The sequence below is a fragment of the Pelmatolapia mariae genome, linkage group LG7 (genome assembly GCF_036321145.2).
Source record: "Pelmatolapia mariae isolate MD_Pm_ZW linkage group LG7, Pm_UMD_F_2, whole genome shotgun sequence".
Lineage (NCBI taxonomy): Eukaryota > Metazoa > Chordata > Actinopteri > Cichliformes > Cichlidae > Pelmatolapia > Pelmatolapia mariae.
In genome coordinates this window covers 18,297,703-18,319,893 of record NC_086233.1, presented here as the reverse complement: position 1 = coordinate 18,319,893, position 22,191 = coordinate 18,297,703, and the positions used below count along the sequence as shown (strand labels likewise).

Sequence of the window (22,191 nt, the reverse complement as noted above, 5' to 3'; positions counted from 1 at the left end):
CCCAGACCCCCCCCCCCCCCCAGACTCACTGCCTCTTAAAACATCATTTAAGTACTACATTTTATATTTACTCTGGGATTTCACTGAATAATATTAACATTTGCTTGATATTTTCAGCTAAGATGCCCTGATGAATATATATTTGGTGTCCTGACAGCTGCATACAAAAAAGCACTCACGTGACATTTATAATATGGAAAGGACTACTTTCTTTCTCTTAAGAAAAATGATTTTGATTAAAACTATGGGATAAGTGGGTCAAATATGGTAAACCTGTAAAATTATATTTTGTGCAGGTCCTAGGTGAATTTCATGTATGTTATATTATTCTACTTATTTGTTTATTTTTTTGTATCTATACAAAAAATATTGTACATATCTTCATATATTACTTAGTGTCTGCACCTATCTCTACTCATAATCTGTGTAAAGAAATCTTTGAATGCCAGAGGCCAAACATTACTCTAGCTTCATTTAAATTGTTGTCTGAAATTGTGAAAAACAAAATGTGACAAATATGAGCCCCGTACAAAAAACAAAAGAACAAAACAGAACAAACAAACCTAAACAATCAAACAAGATAAACTAAACTAAACAAGAAAAGACAAATGGGGAAGGAGGCACACTTTTTTCACGGCACTGTAAACAGTCAACCGATGGACTCGAGGGACCCATTTAACTTACGTACCTCTGACATACGTACAGTATTATGTCACTTCCGTAAACAGGGACATTTACGAAATCGGAGCGCACTTTGCGGTTTATGAATCTCTATGTATATATATATACAAATAAAATAGTTATGAATCAAATGTTAATCAGGACACAGAATTATTATTAAAAAAGAAGAGGGCCTTCATTTTCATCAGCGGAACTGAATTTGCATGTGCTGACCTAACGGTGGCCGGGGTTGACGTCTCCTCCTTCAGTCTGACGTCGTCCCCAGTGGTCGTGCGTGCCGTGCCGGGCCTCTCTGCAGATGGAGGTGGGGCGGGGGGGGAGGTTGTTTGGGGATGGTTTGCCGGGATATCGCGTCACCTCCTCGGTGTCTTGCTAGCATACTGTCACCTGCTCGCATTCAGCACGAGCTGTTTGCACGGACATGAAAAGTAAGCTTTCAGGTTGCGGCAGCCGCTCCTGTTTGTGAGCCCTTTGTAAAGCACGTCGCTGCGGGCCAGGAGATGTTTCGTGAGCTTTGGTGGGTAAACAGAAGGCCTTTACCTTTGCAGGGTTGACAGCTTCTGTTTAGGGGATTGTTATCTTTGCGGTAATGACAGACTACAACTGCTGCTGCATCTGCTTTTGAGCTATCAGCCAGAGACGAGGTGAGTGCGATGTCTGTCTGTGTGTTTGGTGTTGAGGTGATGGAGCTAGCGTTAGCTTACAGCAGCTCCTTTCTGAAGACTTTATTGCTATTAATGACCTGTCACGTTTGCAGACGTCCACCAGAAGAAGATAGTTGGTAGATATGGCTGAACAAGACGTTTGCCCCCACCTCGATTCAATAGGCGAGGTGACAAAGGAGGACCTTCTGCAGAAGTCTAAGGTGGGGTTTTCATACGGTGAAGCTGCTGGGGGTAAAATATACCCTATTGTGGATGGCGACTTAAATAAGCACTTGAGCTGTGTTGTGCTCATGTAATATCCATGCATATAACGTTCTTCTTCTTTACTATGTTGTGTTAATATTGCCTGTAGGGAACTTGTCAGTCATGTGGAGCTGGTGGTCCAAACCTGTGGGCCTGTCTGCAGGTAAGGTTAGGACTTAGATCCTGTTAAATACCTTACATTATTCTCTGAAATAGTGGCTTAACTTCTAAGCCAACACTGCACTTAGCATATATCATCAGAGACTGGAGGGCCAGGTGAATGCTGAATAATTAATGTTAGCGTGGAGCATAAATGTGCTTAAAAATGCAGTTCCTCTTCAGTTCAGGAAAGCGATAAAGGGTCTTGATTGATTTTTGGATTCTGAACAGAGAAGCAAAAAGGCATGAGATCCTATCTTACATTGTGTTTGATTTGCAGAATGACTGCCCGTATGTCGGGTGCGGAGAGTCCTACTCTGATCACAGCACCCTGCATGCACAGGTACGGCCCTTTCATACAAAATTTATTTGCAAGCCCCTTTTTTTAATCAGTAGTCTGTAAGCAGATTGTGTGCTTCTATTTAGACTAAGAAGCACAACCTTACCGTGAACCTGACAACGTTCAGGATCTGGTGTTATGTGTGTGAGCGAGAGGTGTTTCTGGAGCACAGGCCGGCCCTGGTGCCCGTAGCTGCTGCAGCACACCTCTGTAAAGCTACAGAGCAGGTATGAGTTCAACCCAGCACATGTTTTTATGTTAAGTGTCTTACTAGTGGAATTTACATTTTAACATAAGAACAAGAAATACACACACACACACACACACACACACACACACACACACACACACACACACACACAGGATGCTTATAATATTTGTGTATTCTCTTCCTAGGAAACCTCTCCCCAGACAGTTGGTCATCCACTCAAAGCAGTACCGATTGCTGTGGCCGAAGAAGAAGGCTCAGAGTCAGAAGAGGATGAGCTTAAACCCAGAGGTATATATGCATGCATGCTTGATCAGCTTTAAACATTTCTAGACTGGTGGTCAAAGCTGCCCTGGTTTCTTTTTATTCAGACCTTGAAGGTTTTTCTTTTCTCTCTTTATGTCTAAGATGTTTAGTTTGAACACTTTCTGAGAGGATAAAGTGTTTCATGATTGGTGATCTTTTTTTGGATCATTGTTTGTAGGGTTGACAGGAATGAAAAATATTGGAAATTCCTGCTACATGAACGCAGCTCTTCAAGCCCTGTCCAACTGGTGCGTGCTTTTCCTCCTAAAATGTAGAACAACTTTAATGTTTGTTTTGGCTTTCATCGGGGTAATCATTGGACATATTTCAGTCAAACAATAAAGCTTCTCTTTTGTTTTACATCTACTACTAATGTTAGAGGTGCTTTAACCTCAGCTGTCCCTCTGCCCCCTCATTAGCCCTCCTCTCACTCAGTTTTTCCTGGACTGCGGTGGATTGGTAAGGACTGACAAGAAGCCTGCTTTGTGTAAGAGCTACCAGAAACTCATCTCAGAACTCTGGCATAAAAAACGGTAATTATAGCATCACAGTGATTGTATGTTAACTGGACAACAAAATAGTGTGTAGTCATTTAAATGAAAACATAATTGCATGTCTCTTATTACTGCTCCCCTCTCAGGCCCAGCTATGTTGTCCCTACCAGCCTGTCCCACGGCATCAAACTGGTGAACCCCATGTTTCGTGGTTACGCTCAGCAGGTAGGGCCGTCCACCCAGCATGCTTCAACAGCATCTTGACACTGTCCTTTTATTGGATTTTATACCATTAAACCCTTGGATTTGCAAAAAATGTTTTTCACAAGATTACTGGGTTGTGTATTTTAAAGTGCAGTCCATTATTTTCTGACTAAGTTTTAAATATGCAGTTTGTCTCCCCCTTGTGGCAGTTAAAGCAAGTACACAAACATGGTTGATTGGCCTTTGACAAAGAGAAATCCACATTAGCGTTAATTCCTGTTTTCCTTTATCTTTAATCACTTTCATTGTTAGACTACAAGCCTTCCGTCAAATGCCATTTGTCTGGAGGCGGAAGGGGGAACTAGACAAATTAATAGGAAATGCATTTTTTTCTTTTAACATAAAGACAGGAATTGAATTTCCCTTTCCCTTCTGAGAGGCTGCTTGATCTGGAAGATAACTGCTCCTTGGGATAACACAGGCTTTACTTCTGTTGTTCTGTCTCTTTCACATTTGAATACTGAAAAGACAGAGGGCTTCGTCTTCACTCAGTTATGTTTCATGGCACGTCTAAGGATAAACTTCAAGTCAGACTTAGTATTTTAGTTTGTCTGATCCTATTTAAAGAGGAAATGCAGACAATCACCTGGTATTGAGTTATCTCCAGTCCAGTTTCTTGTTATTTTTTCCATATTTTCTCGGTGGCTTGGTTAATGTTTGATTTGTCTGTTTACTCAGTGGCTATGATCAGCACATGGTATCTCGCTAATGTGCAAACTGATTTCTTATTACTCCAATGTTTCTGTCTTTTTGCTTGCAATATTTGTGTTTATCTATTGTCTATTTACAAATGTTCTCTGTGAATGCGGCCCTATCCATGCAGTTAATATAAGCTTTCTGTGTTGTCCAGGACACTCAGGAGTTCCTGCGCTGTCTGATGGACCAGCTACACGAAGAGCTGAAGGAGCCTCTGTCGGAGTGTAGCGTGGGCTGCGACGGGAGCGACGGGGAGGACAGAAGAGACGGAGACCGCTCCCCCTCTGAGGATGAGTTCCTCTCCTGTGACTCTGGCTCCAGTAGTGACCGAGGGGAGGGAGGAGGGGTGGGTGACAGCGAGCTGCTCATCCAGGATGAGTGTGATGGAGTCCGGTCACCGGCAGGTGGAATGGGGGACGTCAGTAGTGGTGCAGTGATCTCTGAGAAGGAGAGGCTTAAAGAAAGGAGGGTACCCGGCTCCCCGCTCCGTGGAGGCTCACAAGAGATGGATGAAGATGCTGATGTGGACACAGCAGCTGAGGAGGGGGCTCCAGAAAGGAGGGCAGAGGATGAAGAGGAGCCTGCAGCAAGCCCAAACACAGAGGTCCAAAGTCAGGAAAACCATCAGACGTCTAACACAGGGCAAGTCCCGAGCAACAACAGCTCAGGTACAAGACCAGCAGGAATACAGTGATTTTATATATTTGTATATCTATATATTTATATATTGGATTATTCAGTTATGTATTGTAGAATATCATCAGTTATCATTAAGTTTGTGTTTCCACTGATGTTTTCTAGAGCCAGACAATGAAGCATCGATGACCCAGCCCCAGTCCACTCCCTGCAGTCCTGTGCGCACCCTTCAAGAGCTGCATCCCAAACTGTCCTCCAGTCCCCCCCGGTCCAGCCCTCTCCGCTCTTCAGGACCTGCATACTCCTTCAAAAAAGGTGAGAAAATTTCTCATAGACTGCTCAAGATGCTTCACAATTTTAACAGACTTGTTGTGGAGTCCCCAGGTTGAGAAACATTTGCCTCGGTAAAACACATTTTTACCGCACTACCATGGTACTCGCATGTACAGAACTATAAGTAAACCACATAGGACGCTTCTTAATGTTTTACATATGAAGCAGGCCAGTCTTTGCCTGTAGAATCACACTGTCCAAAGTGGAGTTCTTGAGTCTTTCTGAAGAGCTTTCTAAGTTTTTTTTTTTTTTTTTGGAGACATTGGCTGCTTTTACACTCATTTTCACTCCAGGGTTTAGGTCAGGTGACTGTGGAGGCTCACGTGACTCGTGTATCATTCAAACATGAACAAAAAACACATTTAATTGTATCTTTTGGGACTTTGACCGTCAGTCTGTTGAAAAAAACACATAATTTATTCCCATTTCTTTGGCTGAATTAAATTGTCAACGATAACACAGTTTGATAGGCATAAAGTAGTACTTTGGCACCACCAAGGTTAGAGATGTTAGCTGAAAACTTGGCATGTCATAGCATGGTGTGCAGTGTGGCCTTTAAAAAAAAAAAAAGAGAAAACTGGACAAGTGAAGGATAAAAGAATTAGGGGCAGGCATTAAAAGATATGTGTAGCTGATGAATAGTATCTGAAAGCCATTTTCAGTTTGAGTATACACGGTTACAAAGATGTTAGTTAAGGTGGCACTCTTTGAGATGCTCTATGCCTTTGTCCTCTGAAGCCAGCCCTCCCACCCATCATGTGTCTTCCAGCTCAGCTGCTACTCAGTGCCAGGAAGAAAAAACAGTCTCACTATCGCAGTGTGATCTCTGACATCTTTGATGGCTCGATCCTCAGTCTTGTCCAGTGTTTGACCTGTGACAGGGTAAGATGCATTTCACATATTTGAACACAAGGGGGAGCTAGAGTATACTCTTTATAAAATATATTTATTTGTTCAATTATATTACATTTCCTATCAAAGCAGGTTCAAATGAAATGAAGTGACTTGTGCAGTTATTTCATTTCAATATTATACAGACTTTTCTGTATTATTAGAGTGATTAAAACACATTCATAATTGCTCTTTTAATGCTAGAAGTATGCTGTTTAAACTGGTTCTCTGAATTTGGTACAGGTCTCAACTACAGTGGAAACCTTCCAGGACTTATCCCTCCCTATTCCTGGTAAAGAAGACCTAGCAAAGCTCCATTCATCCATCCATCAGAACCTGCCGGTGAAGACTGGTGTGTGCCCCGACACTTACGGCTCGCAGGGGTGGATCTCCTACATCATGGACTCCATACGGCGGTCAGTGAATCACATATAATTGTAAAAGGCTGAGACGACGTTTGCATGTTTGAACCTGAGTTGTGCAGAATTTTGACTGCTGATGTTACTGATATGCTTTTAATCTGGTATTTTTCTGACTTCAGTTTCCTGTATCTTCAGATGTAGTTAGATAAGCTTTCTACATGCCTGCAGGGTAACATTTTTACAAAATTAATGGCGAGTAGAAACTTGGCCTGTCGTTTTTTTTTCAAAATTGTTGTGTATTTCCTGAAAATGAATCATAAAACTACAAAACCTTCTTATTTAGCTAGTCTTTACAGTAGGTGCTGCAACACGTGTCTGTGTGTGTTTGATGATGAAGATGAACGCATGTGGTATGCCAGATCTATAAACTAAATAGATCTAAAAAATGAATAGTTTATTTCCTCTAACTAGCAATCACTTTGCTAGTTAGAGGAAGTGTATCGCTGCTGATGCCATAGCTAACTTCCTTCAATGATTTATCGTATTCCTTTCTGAAAATGTACTGATAAACAGATAAAATTTGTGTGTAGGACATGTAGAGAGGCCATCTGGAGTCAACTGATTACTCCTTGGTTAGAGAGATTTTGTAAACTTAAGGTGGCTATGAAATGCACAGGTTACACTTTTCAGCAAAATATGTCTATTTTGTCCATACCTCTTAAAAGCTACTCCTTTGGTTTTATAATAACACTCAAGCAATGCAATACTTGGTAGTGTGGAAGAGGGCTTTTATTGTTTAACCCAGGTTTATTTATTTATTTTTTAAAATTCTTGTCACGGTGCTGGGTCGTGACCCAGTGTTTGAATTTTTATGTATCTTTTGTATTCATTTGTGTTATAGTTTAACTCATCTAGTTGATTTCTAAGTTGCAGTTTAGTCCTTTGTTTCTTAGTCATGTGAAACCACACAGACATGTTTCATGTCTGTGTGGCTCTAGTTGTCAAGTTCGTGTCATGTCTATTTTTCCCTTTTTTATTTTGGAAGAGTCTGGTGTTCTTTGTTCATTGTAGTTAGTGTTACTCTCCCCTGTGTTGTCATTATGGCTGTATCCCAATTCAGGGTCTGCAGCCTTAATGGTCCACAAGGGCCGCGTACTTAAAGACCGGAAGTGCGCGGCTTGTAGGCTTGTGAAATGGGACGGTCTAGCCTCCGTCGCGCTGCCCAGGTTGCCTAGCAACCATGATACTATCTGCTGGAAAAGTTTCATACAGCTTTGTTTGACAGAAATGAAGGAGAAAATATTTTGTTCATTTGTTTTTACATGAGCTCTGTGTGATGTGATAAGTATCTGAGGCTGAGACCACAGGACTGTAAAAACATGATTGTTGGGCTTCATTTCTGTACTGAACAGTCATTTTAAGATTAGCTGGTAAATAACAATTAGCTAATGTTGTTCATGAGACTAAAGTCACCTCGCTTTGGTAATGTAAATATAATATGGCCAATATTAAAGTTATTATTATATTAATTATGATTTATTACAGCAGTGAGCTTGAACTCTGTGTCATTCACTGAGCTTCAGTAAAGATTCAAGTTGCATTTATTTATGTGTCTTATCACCTTAAATCTTCAGTCAAAGACAAGTATCTTTGACAGTGTATATATAGATGTATTATATATAAGAGACAAATATTGTTCGTTTAATATGTTGGCATTACTAAATTTGGCTCTATGCTTACATATATGTGTAAGAAGAAAATGTATGAGCTGTGATGACTGTTTCTGATAGAATAAAGAGTAGACTGATATATTAAATATTCAATCAGACCATGTCATAACTGCTTTAAGTCATACAGAATAGATATCAGAGCCTTAAACAGGCTGACTTCTGCTAAATGGGTCAAACTGGGCAGAAAGTATACAAACACATAACATCCTTATAGAATATGATGTAACACTATAGATCAACTTACCTCAGAATATATAAAGCATATAAACAATTACAGCAATGTGATGCAACAAACACAGCAGTGCTACTAATCCAAAATACTCAAAGCTTCATAGAACTGAAACAAACATTTATTTTTAGGTCCGTTCTGCTGCTGATACATACTTTAGGTTTCTGAATATTAAACTTGTTTCTGCCTTTCATAGTGTTTAACTTGAAGGCCCTGAGTACTTTCTCCCACACTGAAAACACTGGAATGATAAAATTATTTGAACATTACCTAATAAGACTGATTCAGGACAGACAATTAGTTATTCTAAACTTTTCTAGCAGGGAACAGTCTGTCTATTCTCTCCATCTGTCAGCTGCTGCTGGCTCTTCCTCCTCCTCTTCCTCACACACTGCTGAGTTTGTCCTGGTGGATCATCAGGGGTGCAAAGCCTCACAGATGATGTGCAGCAGTGGGTCCCTCAGTCTGTCCTCACTCTGGACACTTGCAGTTGTCACACATGGAAATCAAATGTGTGATAAGCTGCAGGATTCAAACACAAGTGTAACTTATAAATACATGTTCATTCTTTTATTCCATAATCCGAGAGAAAGAAAGAGAGAGAGAGTGCAGGACAGACAGACAGGTGACAGTCTCAGGTGTATACACTGCTACAAAACAGCACAAGAGAAGGAGGATTTAGTGTTTGTGTTGTTACAAGTGCTAAACAAGAAGAGTTCCCAGATGGTACAGTGGACACATGTGTGACTCCTGTGATTAAAGCATCTTTCTTTCAGCTTAACGAGTGAACCGTCAGCTCGTTCAAACACACGTTAAAGTCCGTTTGGCTCGACACCACCGAACAGAGGCAGCAATATAACATAGCTAACATTAACAGCGCAGTGAATCCTGCTTGTGCCGTGATATTCAGGACTGCAAACCGAGCAGCATCACTGACTTTCAGCTTGTTGTGTTTGTGGATATATGACTGACTTTAATTATCCATAAAATCATCACATTGTCTGTAAGATTAAAGTCAACTATTGAACGGCGTATAAAGTAAAGACTTTAAAACCAAGTCATTGCTGAAAGTACAAACATCACTGATGTCACATAACTTTGCCGACATGTGGCCAACAGTAATGTTTTAATGTTCTTCATTATTAAACATTTGCACATAAATAAGTGGCATAATATTCAGTACTTACTTTTAAAAGTTTACTCTTCGGCCGCTCCGCTGTTTTTTTTCGGCAAAATTATCCACACCCACCGCTGTGCTACGAATTGTGGGATAGGTTGGGCCACGGAGGATACACCGACCCATCCTTAAAATTCAGGGAAATGAAGGACGCATTTGAGGGCCGTATTTCGAGCAGCCTTTGAATTGGGACAGCCTTCGTCAAGTCGCTGTGACGTAATAATTAAAATGCGGCCTTTAAGGCTGCAGACCCTGAATTGGGATACAGCCTATGTTTCATTCTAGTCAGCTGTGTCCTCATGTGTCTCCACTTCCCCTGATCACCTAATGTGTGTATTTAAGTCCTCAGTCTTCCTTTGTTCGTCGTCGCGTCGTCTGTGTTATATCCCTCATGTCATGTCAGGTTAAGTGGTTTAAGGATTCTTGTGCTGTTCATGTTTCTCTTAGTGATTCATGTATTTCATTGTTTCGTCATGCACTCGGCACAGGGTCCTGTTCATAGTCATTGCCAGTTTTCCTAGTTTGTCATAGTTAAGTCAAAGTTTTCTTAGTTTTTTAGTTTTCCCAGTGTAGGTTCTAGTTTAGTTTTGCCCCTTGCCCTTGCTCGCCTTTTGTTAAAGTTAGTTCTGTCTCCTCGCCTGTGTCCGCACCTGGGTCCTCCACACACTCTCCACACGGTCTGCCGCTGCTGACCGTGACAATTCTGATGACTTACAGCATCTTTGAGCTCATTACTGTTTTTGTTTTTCGGCTTAAAACATTACTCTTTTGGTTCGGTCTCATTGGTAAGTCTACTGTTCCAAAAATCTGATAAATCCATTGCACCAAACTACCTGTGCACGTATGTTGGCACTATACAGGCAGAGCATCCGGAGACTAAAGAGCTGGATATCTCCCTCAGGAATGAGCGCAGATAAGATCAGACCTATAAGATCATACTCTTAACCTTTGTCCGCTGGAAGTCTAAATACAATTCTGCTTTGTTTGCGTCATCATAGCTCAAAAATTCATGTTCACATTACTACTCTGAGTGATGTCACATACTGGTTTATGAAGTCTTGTTTCAAAGCTTCGACTTTTACCTTCACGGCTGTTGCAATCTTGATATTATGGAAACAGAAGTGGCCGTGTTTTGACAATGCTGTTATCAGCTAACACAGGGGTCAGCTTTTTCCCATGAGAAACTGGGACTGTTGTGGAGGGCTGCAGGTGGAAATATGAAGGACAGCAGACAGGTGATCATCACTGAGAGGGGATTTGTTAAACTTAGTCACTAAGCATATTTATTGACATATGAAGGTAGAGCCAAAGAGCGTCTTCTGATACACAGAAACCTCTCCTCTTTGAGAGAACGATAAAGATCCAGCAGTGATGATGATGTGAAATGCTGAAATGATTCGGTGCTTTTGCTCTTGCAACATGGTTAATTTTTAGCAATGACTTACACAACACTTCCTGGTTTCAGTGCAAAAACATCAATTTCAGTTCTGTGTTCATTTCAGTCACTTTATCTTTCTTCAGATTTAGACAGCCATTCATTGTAACACCTGCCAGTTTGTCCCGTTTCAGCTCCAGCCTATCCAAGCATGCAGTTACCATCATGGACGAATCACTCCGCTACCCCCCCAAAAAACCATCTCCATTGAGACTGTGTCAGCTCCCAAACAGACAAAAAACAAACCAAAAACCAGCAATAAAAAACTTAAACATAAAAAATCAAAAAGAAAGAACAATACAGAATCCACATCTGAACCAAAGAGTAAAACAGTGAAATGTGGATTATTAAATATTAGGTCTCTCTCCTCCAAGTCTCTGTTAGTACATGACTTAATAATTGACCAACAAATCGATTTACTCTGCCTTACAGAAACCTGGTTGCAGCAGGATGATTATGTTAGTTTAAATGAATCAACACCCCCGAGTCATTCTAACTACCAGAAACCTCGAAGCACAGGCCGAGGGGGCGGTGTGGCAGCAATTTTTCACACCAGTCTATTAATTAACGAAAGACCAAGACAGACTTTTAATTCATTTGAAAGCCTGATGCTTAGCCTTGTCCACCCCAGCTGTAAAACTCAGAAACCAGTCTTACTTGTTATCATCTATCGTCCACCTGGGCCTTACACAGAGTTTCTCTCTGATTTCTCAGACTTTTTATCTGATTTAGTGCTCAGCTCAGATAAAATAATTATTGTGGGTGATTTTAACATCCATGTAGATGCTAAAAATGACAGCCTCAAAATTGCATTTAATCTGTTATTAGACTCAATTGGCTTCTCTCAAAATGTAAAAGAACCCACCCACCACTTTAATCACACTCTAGATCTTGTTTTAACATATGGCATAGAAACTGAACATTTAACAGTGTTTCCTGAAAACCCTCTGCTGTCTGATCATTTCCTGATAACATTTACATTTACAATAATTGATTACACAGCAGTGGAGAGTAGACTTTATCAAACTAGATGTCTTTCTGATAGTGCTGTAACTAAGTTTAAGAATATAATCCACCCACTGTTATCATCTTCAATGCCCTGTACCAACATAGAGCAGGGCAGCTATCTGAACGCTACTCCAACAGAGGTCGATTATCTTGTTAATAATTTTACCTCCTCACTACGTACGACTCTGGATACTGTAGCTCCAGTGAAAACTAAGGTCTCAAATCAGAAGTACCTGACTCCGTGGTATAATTCTCAAACACGTAGCCTAAAGCAGATAACTCGTAAGCTGGAGAGGAAATGGCGTGTCACAAATTTAGAGGATCATCATTTAGCCTGGAGAAATAGTTTGCTGCTTTATAAGAAAGCCCTCCGCAAAGCCAGAACATCTTACTATTCGTCACTGATTGAAGAAAATAAGAACAACCCCAGGTTTCTCTTCAGCACTGTAGCCAGGCTGACAAAAAGTCAGAGCTCTACTGAGCCAACAATCCCTTTAACGTTAACTAGTAATGACTTCATGAACTTCTTCAGAAATAAAATTTTTATCATTAGAGAAAAAATTACCAATAATCATCCCACAGATGTAATATCGTCTACAGCTACTTTTAGTACCATTGATGTTAAGTTAGACTCTTTTTCTCCAATCGATCTTTCTGAGTTAACTTCAATAATTACTTCCTCCAAACCATCAACGTGTCTTTTAGACCCCATTCCTACAAAACTGCTCAAAGAAGTCCTGCCATTAATTAATTCTTCAATCTTAAATATGATCAATCTATCTCTAATAATTGGCTATGTACCACAGGCCTTCAAGGTGGCTGTAGTTAAACCCTTACTTAAAAAGCAATCTCTAGACCCAGCTGTCTTAGCTAATTATAGGCCAATCTCCAACCTTCCTTTCATATCAAAAATCCTTGAAAGAGTAGTTGTCAAACAGCTAACAGATCATCTGCAGAGGAATGGCTTATTTGAAGAGTTTCAGTCAGGTTTCAGAGCTCATCACAGCACAGAAACAGCTTTAGTGAAGGTTACAAATGATCTTCTTATGGCCTCTGACAGTGGACTCATCTCTGTGCTTGTCCTGCTAGACCTCAGTGCAGCGTTTGATACTGTCGACCATAATATCCTATTAGAGCGATTAGAACATGCTGTAGGTATTACAGGTACTGCACTGCAGTGGTTTGTATCATATCTATCTAATAGACTCCAATTTGTTCAAGTAAATGGAGAGTCTTCTTCACATGCTGAGGTTAATTATGGAGTTCCACAGGGTTCAGTGCTAGGACCAATTCTATTTACATTATACATGCTTCCCCTAGGTAGCATCATTAGAAGACATAGCATAAATTTTCACTGCTATGCAGATGATACGCAGCTCTATCTATCCATGAAGCCAGGTAACACACACCAATTAGTTAAACTGCAGGAATGTCTTAAAGACATAAAGACCTGGATGGCCGCTAACTTCCTGCTTCTTAATTCAGATAAAACTGAGGTTATTGTACTCGGCCCTGAAAATCTTAGAAATATGGTATCTAAGCAGATCCTTACTCTGGATGGCATTACCTTGGCCTCCAGTAATGCTGTGAGGAACCTTGGAGTCATTTTTGACCAGGACATGTCCTTCAAGGCACATATTAAACAAATATGTAAGACTGCTTTCTTCCATTTGCGCAACATCTCTAAAATTAGAAATATCCTGTCTCAGAGTGATGCTGAAAAACTAGTTCATGCCTTCATTACTTCCAGGCTGGACTACTGTAACTCATTATTATCAGGATGTCCTAAAAACTCCCTGAAAAGTCTTCAGTTAATCCAAAATGCTGCAGCAAGAGTACTGACAGGGACTAGAAAGAGAGAGCATATTTCTCCTGTACTGGCTTCCCTTTGTTGGCTTCCTGTTAAATCCAGAATTGAATTCAAAATCCTGCTCCTCACATACAAGGTCTTAAATAATCAGGCCCCATCTTATCTTAATGACCTTGTAGTACCATATCACCCTATTAGAGCACTTCGCTCTCGCTCTGCAGGCTTACTTGTTGTTCCTAGAGTATTTAAAAGTAGAATGGGAGGGAGAGCCTTCAGTTTTCAGGCCCCTCTTCTGTGGAACCAGCTTCCAGTTTGGATTCAGGAGACAGACACTATCTCTACTTTCAAGGTTAGGCTTAAAACTTTCCTTTTTGCTAAAGCATATAGTTAGGGCTGGACCAGGTGACCCTGAATCCTCCCTTAGTTATGCTGCAATAGACGTAGGCTGCCGGGGATTCCCATGATGCATTGAGTTTTTCCTTTCCAGTCACCTTCTCACTCACTATGTGTTAATAGACCTCTCTGCATCGAATCATATCTGTTATTAATCTCTGTCTCTCTTCCACAGCATGTCTTTCATCCTGTTTTCCTTCTTTCACCCCAACCGGTCGCAGCAGATGGCCGCCCCTCCCTGAGCCTGGTTCTGCCGGAGGTTTCTTCCTGTTAAAAGGGAGTTTTTCCTTCCCACTGTCGCCAAAGTGCTTGCTCATAGGGGGTCATATGATATGATTGTTGGGTTTTTCTCTGTATTTATTATTGTGCTATCTACTGTACAATATAAAGCGCCTTGAGGCGACTTTTGTTGTGATTTGGCGCTATATAAATAAAATTGAATTGAATTGAATTGAAATTGAACTCCAGCTCCTCCATGATGTCAAACTGTCTTGTTTCACGTGTACATAGACTTATATTGGGCTGTGTTGCAGATATCACATTTCTCATCCGGTGACAAGGAGAAAAAGTTAAAATTGTCTGCTTTTTTTTTTTTTTTTAACTGAAGCTTCAGATTTCCCCGAAATGTCCTCGTCCCTTCTTGTTAACAGTTTGCACATTTTCAAATGCTGTTTTATCAGGGCATGTTAGTCCGGCCCAAAAAGTAAAAATATTCTTACAGAGAATATTTTTACTGTTTTTCAGTTGTTTTTGTGGGAAATCACAAAGCTGGTCTTGACCACCCCATACCTGGATGTTTAAAACTTTCACTCTCTAAAACAGTCAAGTTCTTGTATTTCTCTACGTGTTTCATCTTGTGTTCATCTTTTCATCGTGGTGATTCAGTGGTGAATCACACTAATCTGCTCTACACAAACTAAGCATACAACTCCAACTTCAGTAAATAAATTCTTAGAAGTCCAAGTCATTTTTAAAAACTACTTAAAAAAAACAAACATCCGCCTTCAAAATAAAAGCAACAAAATTACATTATGATTTGAAGCTATTCTCCAATGGAAATTTATCCATGGAAATTTGGTGGTTACAATGGGAAACACTTGAATGATTTATAATTATTTATACGAGTGCTTTTGGATGAATTGTTACTCCAGGTTTTAGTTATTGGCAGGTAATTCTTATCAAATTAACCCAAAGTCGCCTCAGAAAGGGCGAGTGACTTCAGTTAGCTTTAATTAGCTCTGGTGGAGTCTTTGCAAAGACTCTAGTGATTATAGAGGACATCTGTAACCTTAAGATTTCAGGTTATTAAGTCACGCCCCTAATAACCTTAAACCTTAATACAATAAATATAATTTTGACTCGCTTTTGGAGCCAGCCCCAAACGGCCATTTCAAGGAATTGCAGTTTTCCAGATGTTCTAACTTTCACATCAGTCCATCCTCTAACTCACTTTGTTTTGTCTGAGAATCAAGCTTAAAGAATATTCAGGCTTATTAGTAAGAATGATTACAAATGACTAATTCAAAAAGGCCGTGTGAGGAGGAAACCTTTTCACTATGTGATCAACTGCGCTGAAGTTTAAAGTTGCCTTTTAAAGCTAATATTTCTCCAGCTTGCTTTGTTTTTTTTGTTATGAGTATTTGTGTTTGTGTTGTGCAGGTTTGTAGTCTCATGTATCCCCAGTTGGTTTTGGGGGCCCATGGTAACACTAGAGGACTGCCTTGCTGCTTTTTTTGCTGCAGATGAACTCAAAGGTAATCGGGACTCTAATATGCTCCAATACTAGCATAGTTTATATGTCAGAATTTCAATTTCCATTCATTTTCTTTGTTTTGTTTTTTTCCAGGGGATAACATGTACAGCTGTGAGAGATGTAAAAAGTGCGTCAAATTAAATGCTTGAAATATATATCCCTGATTTAAAAGGAGAGTATTTGTATGCATTTATTCACACAGTGTTTTCTTTTCTACAGGTTGAGAAATGGTGTCAAATACTGCAAAGTGCTTAGACTTCCAGAGGTGCGGTTTTTTTTTTTGTTTTTTTGTTTTTACCTTTTTTGTTTTTAGCTCAGCACTTTCTTTCAGTAGATAACACATCAGTTTCATTTGCAATCTGCTGCATAATGCCATCTTTAATTTCCTTGTTTTGTCCTATATTTGCTGCATAGATTCTGTGCATTCACCTGAAACGTTTTCGGCACGAGGTCATGTATTCGTTCAAGATAAGCAGCCACGTGTCCTTCCCGCTTGAGGGCCTCGACATGCGACCTTTCCTGGCTAAAGAGAGTCCATCGCAAGTTACCACTTACGACTTGCTGTCAGTCATTTGCCACCATGGCACTGCAGGAAGTATGAGACCACAAAGTTTCCTGTTGATATATTATTTCCCCCGTGGGCAATATATCTCACGGAGCGAGCAAAACACATATCTGATTAGCATCTGTCACTGAAATGTTTTCTCATGCTTTTTATGGGTGCAGGTGGGCACTACATAGCTTACTGTCAGAATGTAATCAACGGCCAGTGGTATGAGTTTGATGACCAGTATGTTACCGAAGTCCATGAGACGGTGGTGCAGAACGCAGAGGCTTATGTGTTGTTCTATAGGTGAGCAAAGGCATCATTTACATAGACTCTACACTAATTCGTCCAAGATGTGTTTAGTGACTTATTTCTATTGTACTCGTGCAGGAAAAGTAGCGAGGAGGCTGTGAGAGAGAGGCAGAAGGTGGTGGCTCTGGCCAATATGAAGGAGCCCAGCCTGCTGCAGTTTTACATCTCCAGAGAATGGCTGAACAAGTTCAACACCTTTGCTGAGCCAGGCCCCATTAGCAACCACACGTTTCTTTGTCAGCACGGCGGTATGTGTGGTTAATAAGTCTCTTCTTGAAAATCAGAATTGCTTGCTTTACTTTCATGGCTCAGCCTGCAGCCTGGTATAAATATTTTTATTAAGTCGTCCACTGACGTGTCTTGATTAGAAAAACATGCCTGTACTGTCTTTATTAACCTTCACGTGTTTCATCTCTGTGCAGGGATCCCTCCTAATAAATACCACTACATAGATGATCTGGTTGTGATTGTTCCCCAGAACGTGTGGGAATACCTTTACAACAGGTAAACGTGCTCCATGCTGCCGAACAAACCTCAGTATGACTATGTTACGACCTTGGCCTGGGATAACCTGGGCGTAACAAGAAATGTGATTCCCCACTCCAACTCCACCCAAGAAAGAGCCAAAACACAGAGCAATTGCAAATGCTATGCAGCTGTTTATTGACTTCAGCAGTGAGCTATGGCAATGAAACAAACAAAAGATCTCCAAAGGTCCCTAATCTTCCCTGACCAAATTAAGAGTCAAACAAAAGACAATTTGCTTACCTAAACTCCTATCCAGTAAACAAGAGAAAAGAGGTTTTAATGGAAAAGGCTTCTCACTCCTGTAGTGTTCAGTATATACAGTGAAACAGAACAAGTTGTCTGATTTACAAAACTATTTACACAGATCTTGACCAGCACTCATGAAACCAGACACACAAATTTACTCACACTCACTAATGAACATTTTAACTCAGGTTTTCAGCCAAAACACTAAAAGCTACCATCAGAAACACAGACTGTTTGATGGGTGGAGGAGGTCAGGAGAGAGGGGTGGGGTGGCTGTCATTTGGTGGTTAAGAGCTTGCTGTACATCCAGTTATCTAGTCCGGGAACAGGAATCAGTTCAACCCAACCACTCAGCAGGCACCTGCCTCCGTCAAGATGGGAGGAGTCACATATATAAACATACACACATATATGACCCACATGATCGTATCTGATTTTATAAGTTCCTGCTGCCTTAAACAGGGAGTTTTGGTCCAAAGTTAGTGGAAAGACTAAGGGCATTTTTTTGGAATTACTAGCATAGTCCATCCAGACATTCCAAAAAATGTCCGGATGGTTGCAGTCACTTTGTGGCTGAGTTGCTTTGGTGCCAAGCACTTCTGCTTTGCAGTAATAGCACTTATAACAAGGAGGTTGAGCTAGGAGGAAGGAAATGTCGCAAACTTACTTGTTGCAACGGTGGGATCGTATTACAGCACCACACTTGAATTCACTGAGCTCTTTAGAATGACCCACTCTTTCAACGTGTTTCAACGTGTGTAAAGTCAAGCTGCGTAGTTAGGTGCTTGATTTTTATACCTGACAAAGGTTGAAGAGGTGTCGCTCAGTACTTTTGTCTGTATTGAAAAAGAAACCAGACGCTGCTGTTGTTTAGAATCAAAATGGCCAAAACCGTCACTCGGCATAAGAGCTGAATGGTTATGGTACGTCATGTAGCAACATTGTTGACCACTTTGATTATATTAGGCAGCAGCACCCATTTAAAGATGACATGCATCTCAGCATTGATGTAAAGACCAACAAAAAGACCTTATATTTGCTTATCAAATCATGTGTTAATCTCTCACAATCTCTCTGTTACGTTTTTTTTCTGCTCTCAGCTTCGGAGGTGGCCCAGCAGTCAACCACCTCTACATGTGTGCAATCTGTCAGGTGGAGATTGAAGCTCTAGCTAAACGCAGAAAAACAGAAATTGACACCTTCATCAAGGTAAACGTGTGTGTTATGCAAAGGTTCACCTTTGTGCTAAAGTGTCTTTGTGTTGAATGAACTTTTTTTTTTCTCTTGTGTGTAGCTGAACAAAGAGTTTCAAGCTGAGGAGGCTCCAACAGTGATCCTGTGTATCAGCATGCAGTGGTTCAGAGAGTGGGAGAGCTTTGTGAAGGGCAAAGACAATGGTACGATGAGTAGCAGCGCATTCGAGTTTCCATCTTTCTCTCTTTACCAAATACTTTTATTCATTCCTTTTCCCAGAGCCACCCGGTCCCATCGACAACAGTAAAATCGGTGTTATGAAAGGAGGACATATACAGCTAAAGCAAGGTAAGTCTGAGGAGGTTGAAAAGGACATAAAGGTAGAAAATCAATGTACTGTTTTTAGACATTGCGTGTTTTTTCACCACAGGTGCAGACTATGGTCAGATCTCAGAGGAGACTTGGCAGTACTTGTTGGGAATTTATGGCGGAGGCCCTGAGATTGCAGTGAGACAGACGGTGGCCCCGGCTGACCCCGACACCCTTCATGGAGAGAGGAAGATTGAGGCAGAGACGAGAGCACTTTGAGATAAAGAGAGGTTGGAATCTTTACACTTTGCTTCATTACTGTGCAAAACTTTTGAGACTGATGTTTTTGAATTTTTAAAAAGTGATCTTTAGCAATAGTTCTCTGGCCTTTTCACTCATTTTGAGTCCAGTCCTCGTACCTGACCATTTTCAGAGGAAATTTGTTGTTTATTTTTAAGAACCAATTTTAAATTGTATCTTAGGCACTTTGTTATTAGGAGCCTGTCACGAAGATTATTTGTTCCCATTTCCTTGAGTTGAATCTACAAAAAACACCCCAAATCCAAACATAAGACAGTTACAGAAAACAGAGCTATTAGCTTTAAATTTGGCACACCTCAGCATGGTGTGCAGTGTGTCCTTAAAAAATTGAGGAACCTGGATAAAGACGACCTGGCAGGCCTCAAAAACGTGAAAAAATGGACCTAAAAGTTGCATCTGGACTTCATCTCCTGTTATCTGAAGTGGCTGAGGTGTGTGTAATTACACAGAAGCTGGAGTGAAAATCAGTGGCAACAGGTCTTATAAACAAAGGAATTCAGATTCTGTATTTTTGGTGTAAATTCTGATCACAGAGCAGGGGATCCACATTTAAAACTTATTATCAACATGTATGGTGGAGGTCAGAAGAGAGGTACAACAGTGAGTGTCTACAGCCATCTGTAAAACAGTGAGTGTCTACAGCCATCTGTAAAACACGGTGGAGTTGCTGCCTTGGTTTGTGGGATTTGTGATGGAACAAATATAATAAGTATTGTCAGATATCGATCCACCATGATATACCATCTAGAAAGTATCTGATTGATAACAGCTTCATTTTTTAGCAATAAGTGATTCAAAAATCGCAATAAAATGCCTCCTCAGAGCCCAGACCTCAGCATTATTGAAGCAGTGTGGGATCGTCTTGACAGAGAACAGAACAAAAGGCCTGAAGCACTATTGCTGAACTTGTTAGAACTGTACAAACTCTGTATTTCCATGTATGTTTGCAGGATTCAATAAATGTCTGGAATTTTTCTGGGGAAAATATATAGCAGTGAGAGGTGGCTCAAGACGTTTGCACAACACTGTACATATACCTTATAAACATACATATCCCTATATATGCTGTATATACACAGAGTTGAATTCAGGTATGCCTCTTAGTGTATTTGGGTAAATCAGCAGAAAGAAGGATATCTGGTCTCATAACTGCTGTAAATCCAAAATATAGAGTTGGAGATGATGCCTCACTAAGGGTCTGCTCATTCTCAAACTTTTTCTCAACTTTTATCATCCCCAGGTCTTCTGAGCCCTTTTTCCACTCTTGTCCTCACAGGAAGCTGAGGAATTTGCACCACGGTGAAGAAGCCCCATCTTGAGCACTTTGTAAATGTAGCAGCATGTTATTCTGAAGCCATGTTGCAGGAAGAGAAAACGGTACCTAAATACGACACGGTTTATTTGTTGGATAACTTTGATCCTTAATGTTGAGGTGTACAAATAAGATGTTGTGTCACATCCCTGGAGCTGTTTTGGTAGCTGTGGTGTCTCAGTGGCCGCTGTAGTGACATGGTGTTGTATAATGCTAAACGGGCAGATGGCTGCAAGTATTACAAGACAAAATGCTGCGGAGAATAGAATTACAGTGTGTTGCTTTTGAGGACTTCTCTTCTTCCCTGGAAGCAAACCCAGAGACATTAACAGTGCTTTTTGTTAGTTAGTTACATATCAGCAGGTACGGCCATGAAGAGAGGGATGTCAGATAAATCACAGTCGGACACTTTGATCTTTAAAGGGGACATATTATGCAAAATCTACTTTGTTTTTCCACAAAAGATGGCAAAAGAGCATCCCTAGAGATATTGCATGTAGTTACACACAGGCCCCACTGGCGAATAGATACGCCTGAATACCACAGACCTGCCCTGGTGTACATTTCTGTGTTTTCATGTCACCTTTACTGCTTTAGTCCAAGCTCAGCTTGGTCCTTTACATCTCTATGCATCTCTCCTCATCGCACCCTGTACTGCATTTCAGCACATTTAAAATCCCACTACAGCTGACCTCATTTACATAATCTTCAGTTTTTGTTTACAGACAATGGAATGACTATGAAATATGAAGACACAAACTACAACCTGGCTTGTAACCTGTCGCCAGTTATGAGCCAGTTTTTAGAGCTACTGCTCTGCATTGCTAAAGTTTCAGTTTTAGAATTGAACCATGGTTCATAATCATGAGCTCAAATCAGTGGTTGTTTGTGATTGCATTGTCTTGCATGTAAAATGATCACACTGAGAATGATAGAAACCTCAGAGTCTCTCATTCACATCTATGTGGCACACTGTGCTGCACTGCTCTCACTGGGTGGTGCTTTCGGCTGCTCCCGTGTGTGTCTTACAGACCACTTCCTGAAAAGGAGATTGGGCACCAGCAGCACTTTTAATTTAAAGCTACAGGCACTGAAAGAGTCTGTTATAAACTGGGGGTATAAGCTGAACCTTACACATTTCGGGGACATGTAAAGCCTGCATCAACATGTTAAAGTGGTATATAATATGTCCTCTTTAAAAGCACTCAGGACTGTGGGTCTTTTTAGGTTTGAATTTGTTTGAAAGGGTTTACAGACTACAAAAATGCATGTGTGGGTTCCAAAAGACTTTGGGTATAAATGGATGAAAAAAATTGGTTTTTTTTGTTCTTCTTTGCACAAGTGAGGACATTTCACTGACAGGTTGAGTTTTTTTTTTTTTTTTTTAATACCCCAAAACAGACAACCCGTTATCTTTTTGTGTGCTCAAAATGATCGAAGTGTTGACTCGCTTCTGTTTAGTTTACGCAAGCAGCTATCAATACTTAGGAGTTTATGAATATTAACAACATTTGGAAATGGGAATTTTCATGGGGCATAGACAGAAAGTTGAGCGTGAGAGAGGATTAATAAAGAGAATCTTGTGCAACAGAACATCAGAGCTGGTTTT

General features: G+C 40.5%; 1 protein-coding gene across 2 annotated transcripts; it reads left to right on the top strand.

The window, feature by feature from the left end:
* Positions 1-996: 996 nt before the first annotated feature.
* On the top strand, positions 997-21,980 carry usp20 (ubiquitin specific peptidase 20). Of its 2 annotated transcripts, none has more exons than XM_063478213.1 (25): positions 997-1,325; positions 1,439-1,546; positions 1,699-1,752; positions 2,029-2,091; positions 2,175-2,315; positions 2,485-2,587; positions 2,781-2,850; positions 3,022-3,135; positions 3,243-3,321; positions 4,211-4,724; positions 4,858-5,007; positions 5,795-5,907; positions 6,160-6,332; positions 15,720-15,814; positions 15,907-15,940; positions 16,033-16,078; positions 16,228-16,408; positions 16,540-16,666; positions 16,751-16,920; positions 17,095-17,176; positions 18,547-18,655; positions 18,741-18,843; positions 18,920-18,988; positions 19,071-19,239; positions 20,547-21,980. In XM_063478213.1, the coding sequence occupies exons 2-24, from the start codon at positions 1,469-1,471 to the stop codon at positions 19,226-19,228; spliced, it is 2,826 nt and encodes a 941-aa protein (XP_063334283.1). In that variant the 5' UTR covers positions 997-1,325; positions 1,439-1,468; the 3' UTR covers positions 19,229-19,239; positions 20,547-21,980. The 2 variants fall into 2 exon arrangements, with proteins under 2 accessions (XP_063334283.1, XP_063334282.1); XM_063478212.1 differs by having other exon boundaries at positions 20,511-21,980.
* The last annotated feature ends 211 nt before the right edge of the window (positions 21,981-22,191 follow it).

What these genes read in the sequence shown, in the direction of transcription:
- usp20 (XM_063478213.1), top strand. Translation starts at nt 1,469, where the DNA reads ATGGCTGAACAAGACGTTTGCCCCCACCTCGATTCAATAGGCGAGGTG. An exon ending in AGCTGTGAGAGATGTAAAAA is followed by an intron (nt 15,941 to 16,032) that starts GTGCGTCAAATT and finishes TCTTTTCTACAG; the next exon opens with GTTGAGAAATGGTGTCAAAT. An exon ending in GCTTATGTGTTGTTCTATAG is followed by an intron (nt 16,667 to 16,750) that starts GTGAGCAAAGGC and finishes GTACTCGTGCAG; the next exon opens with GAAAAGTAGCGAGGAGGCTG.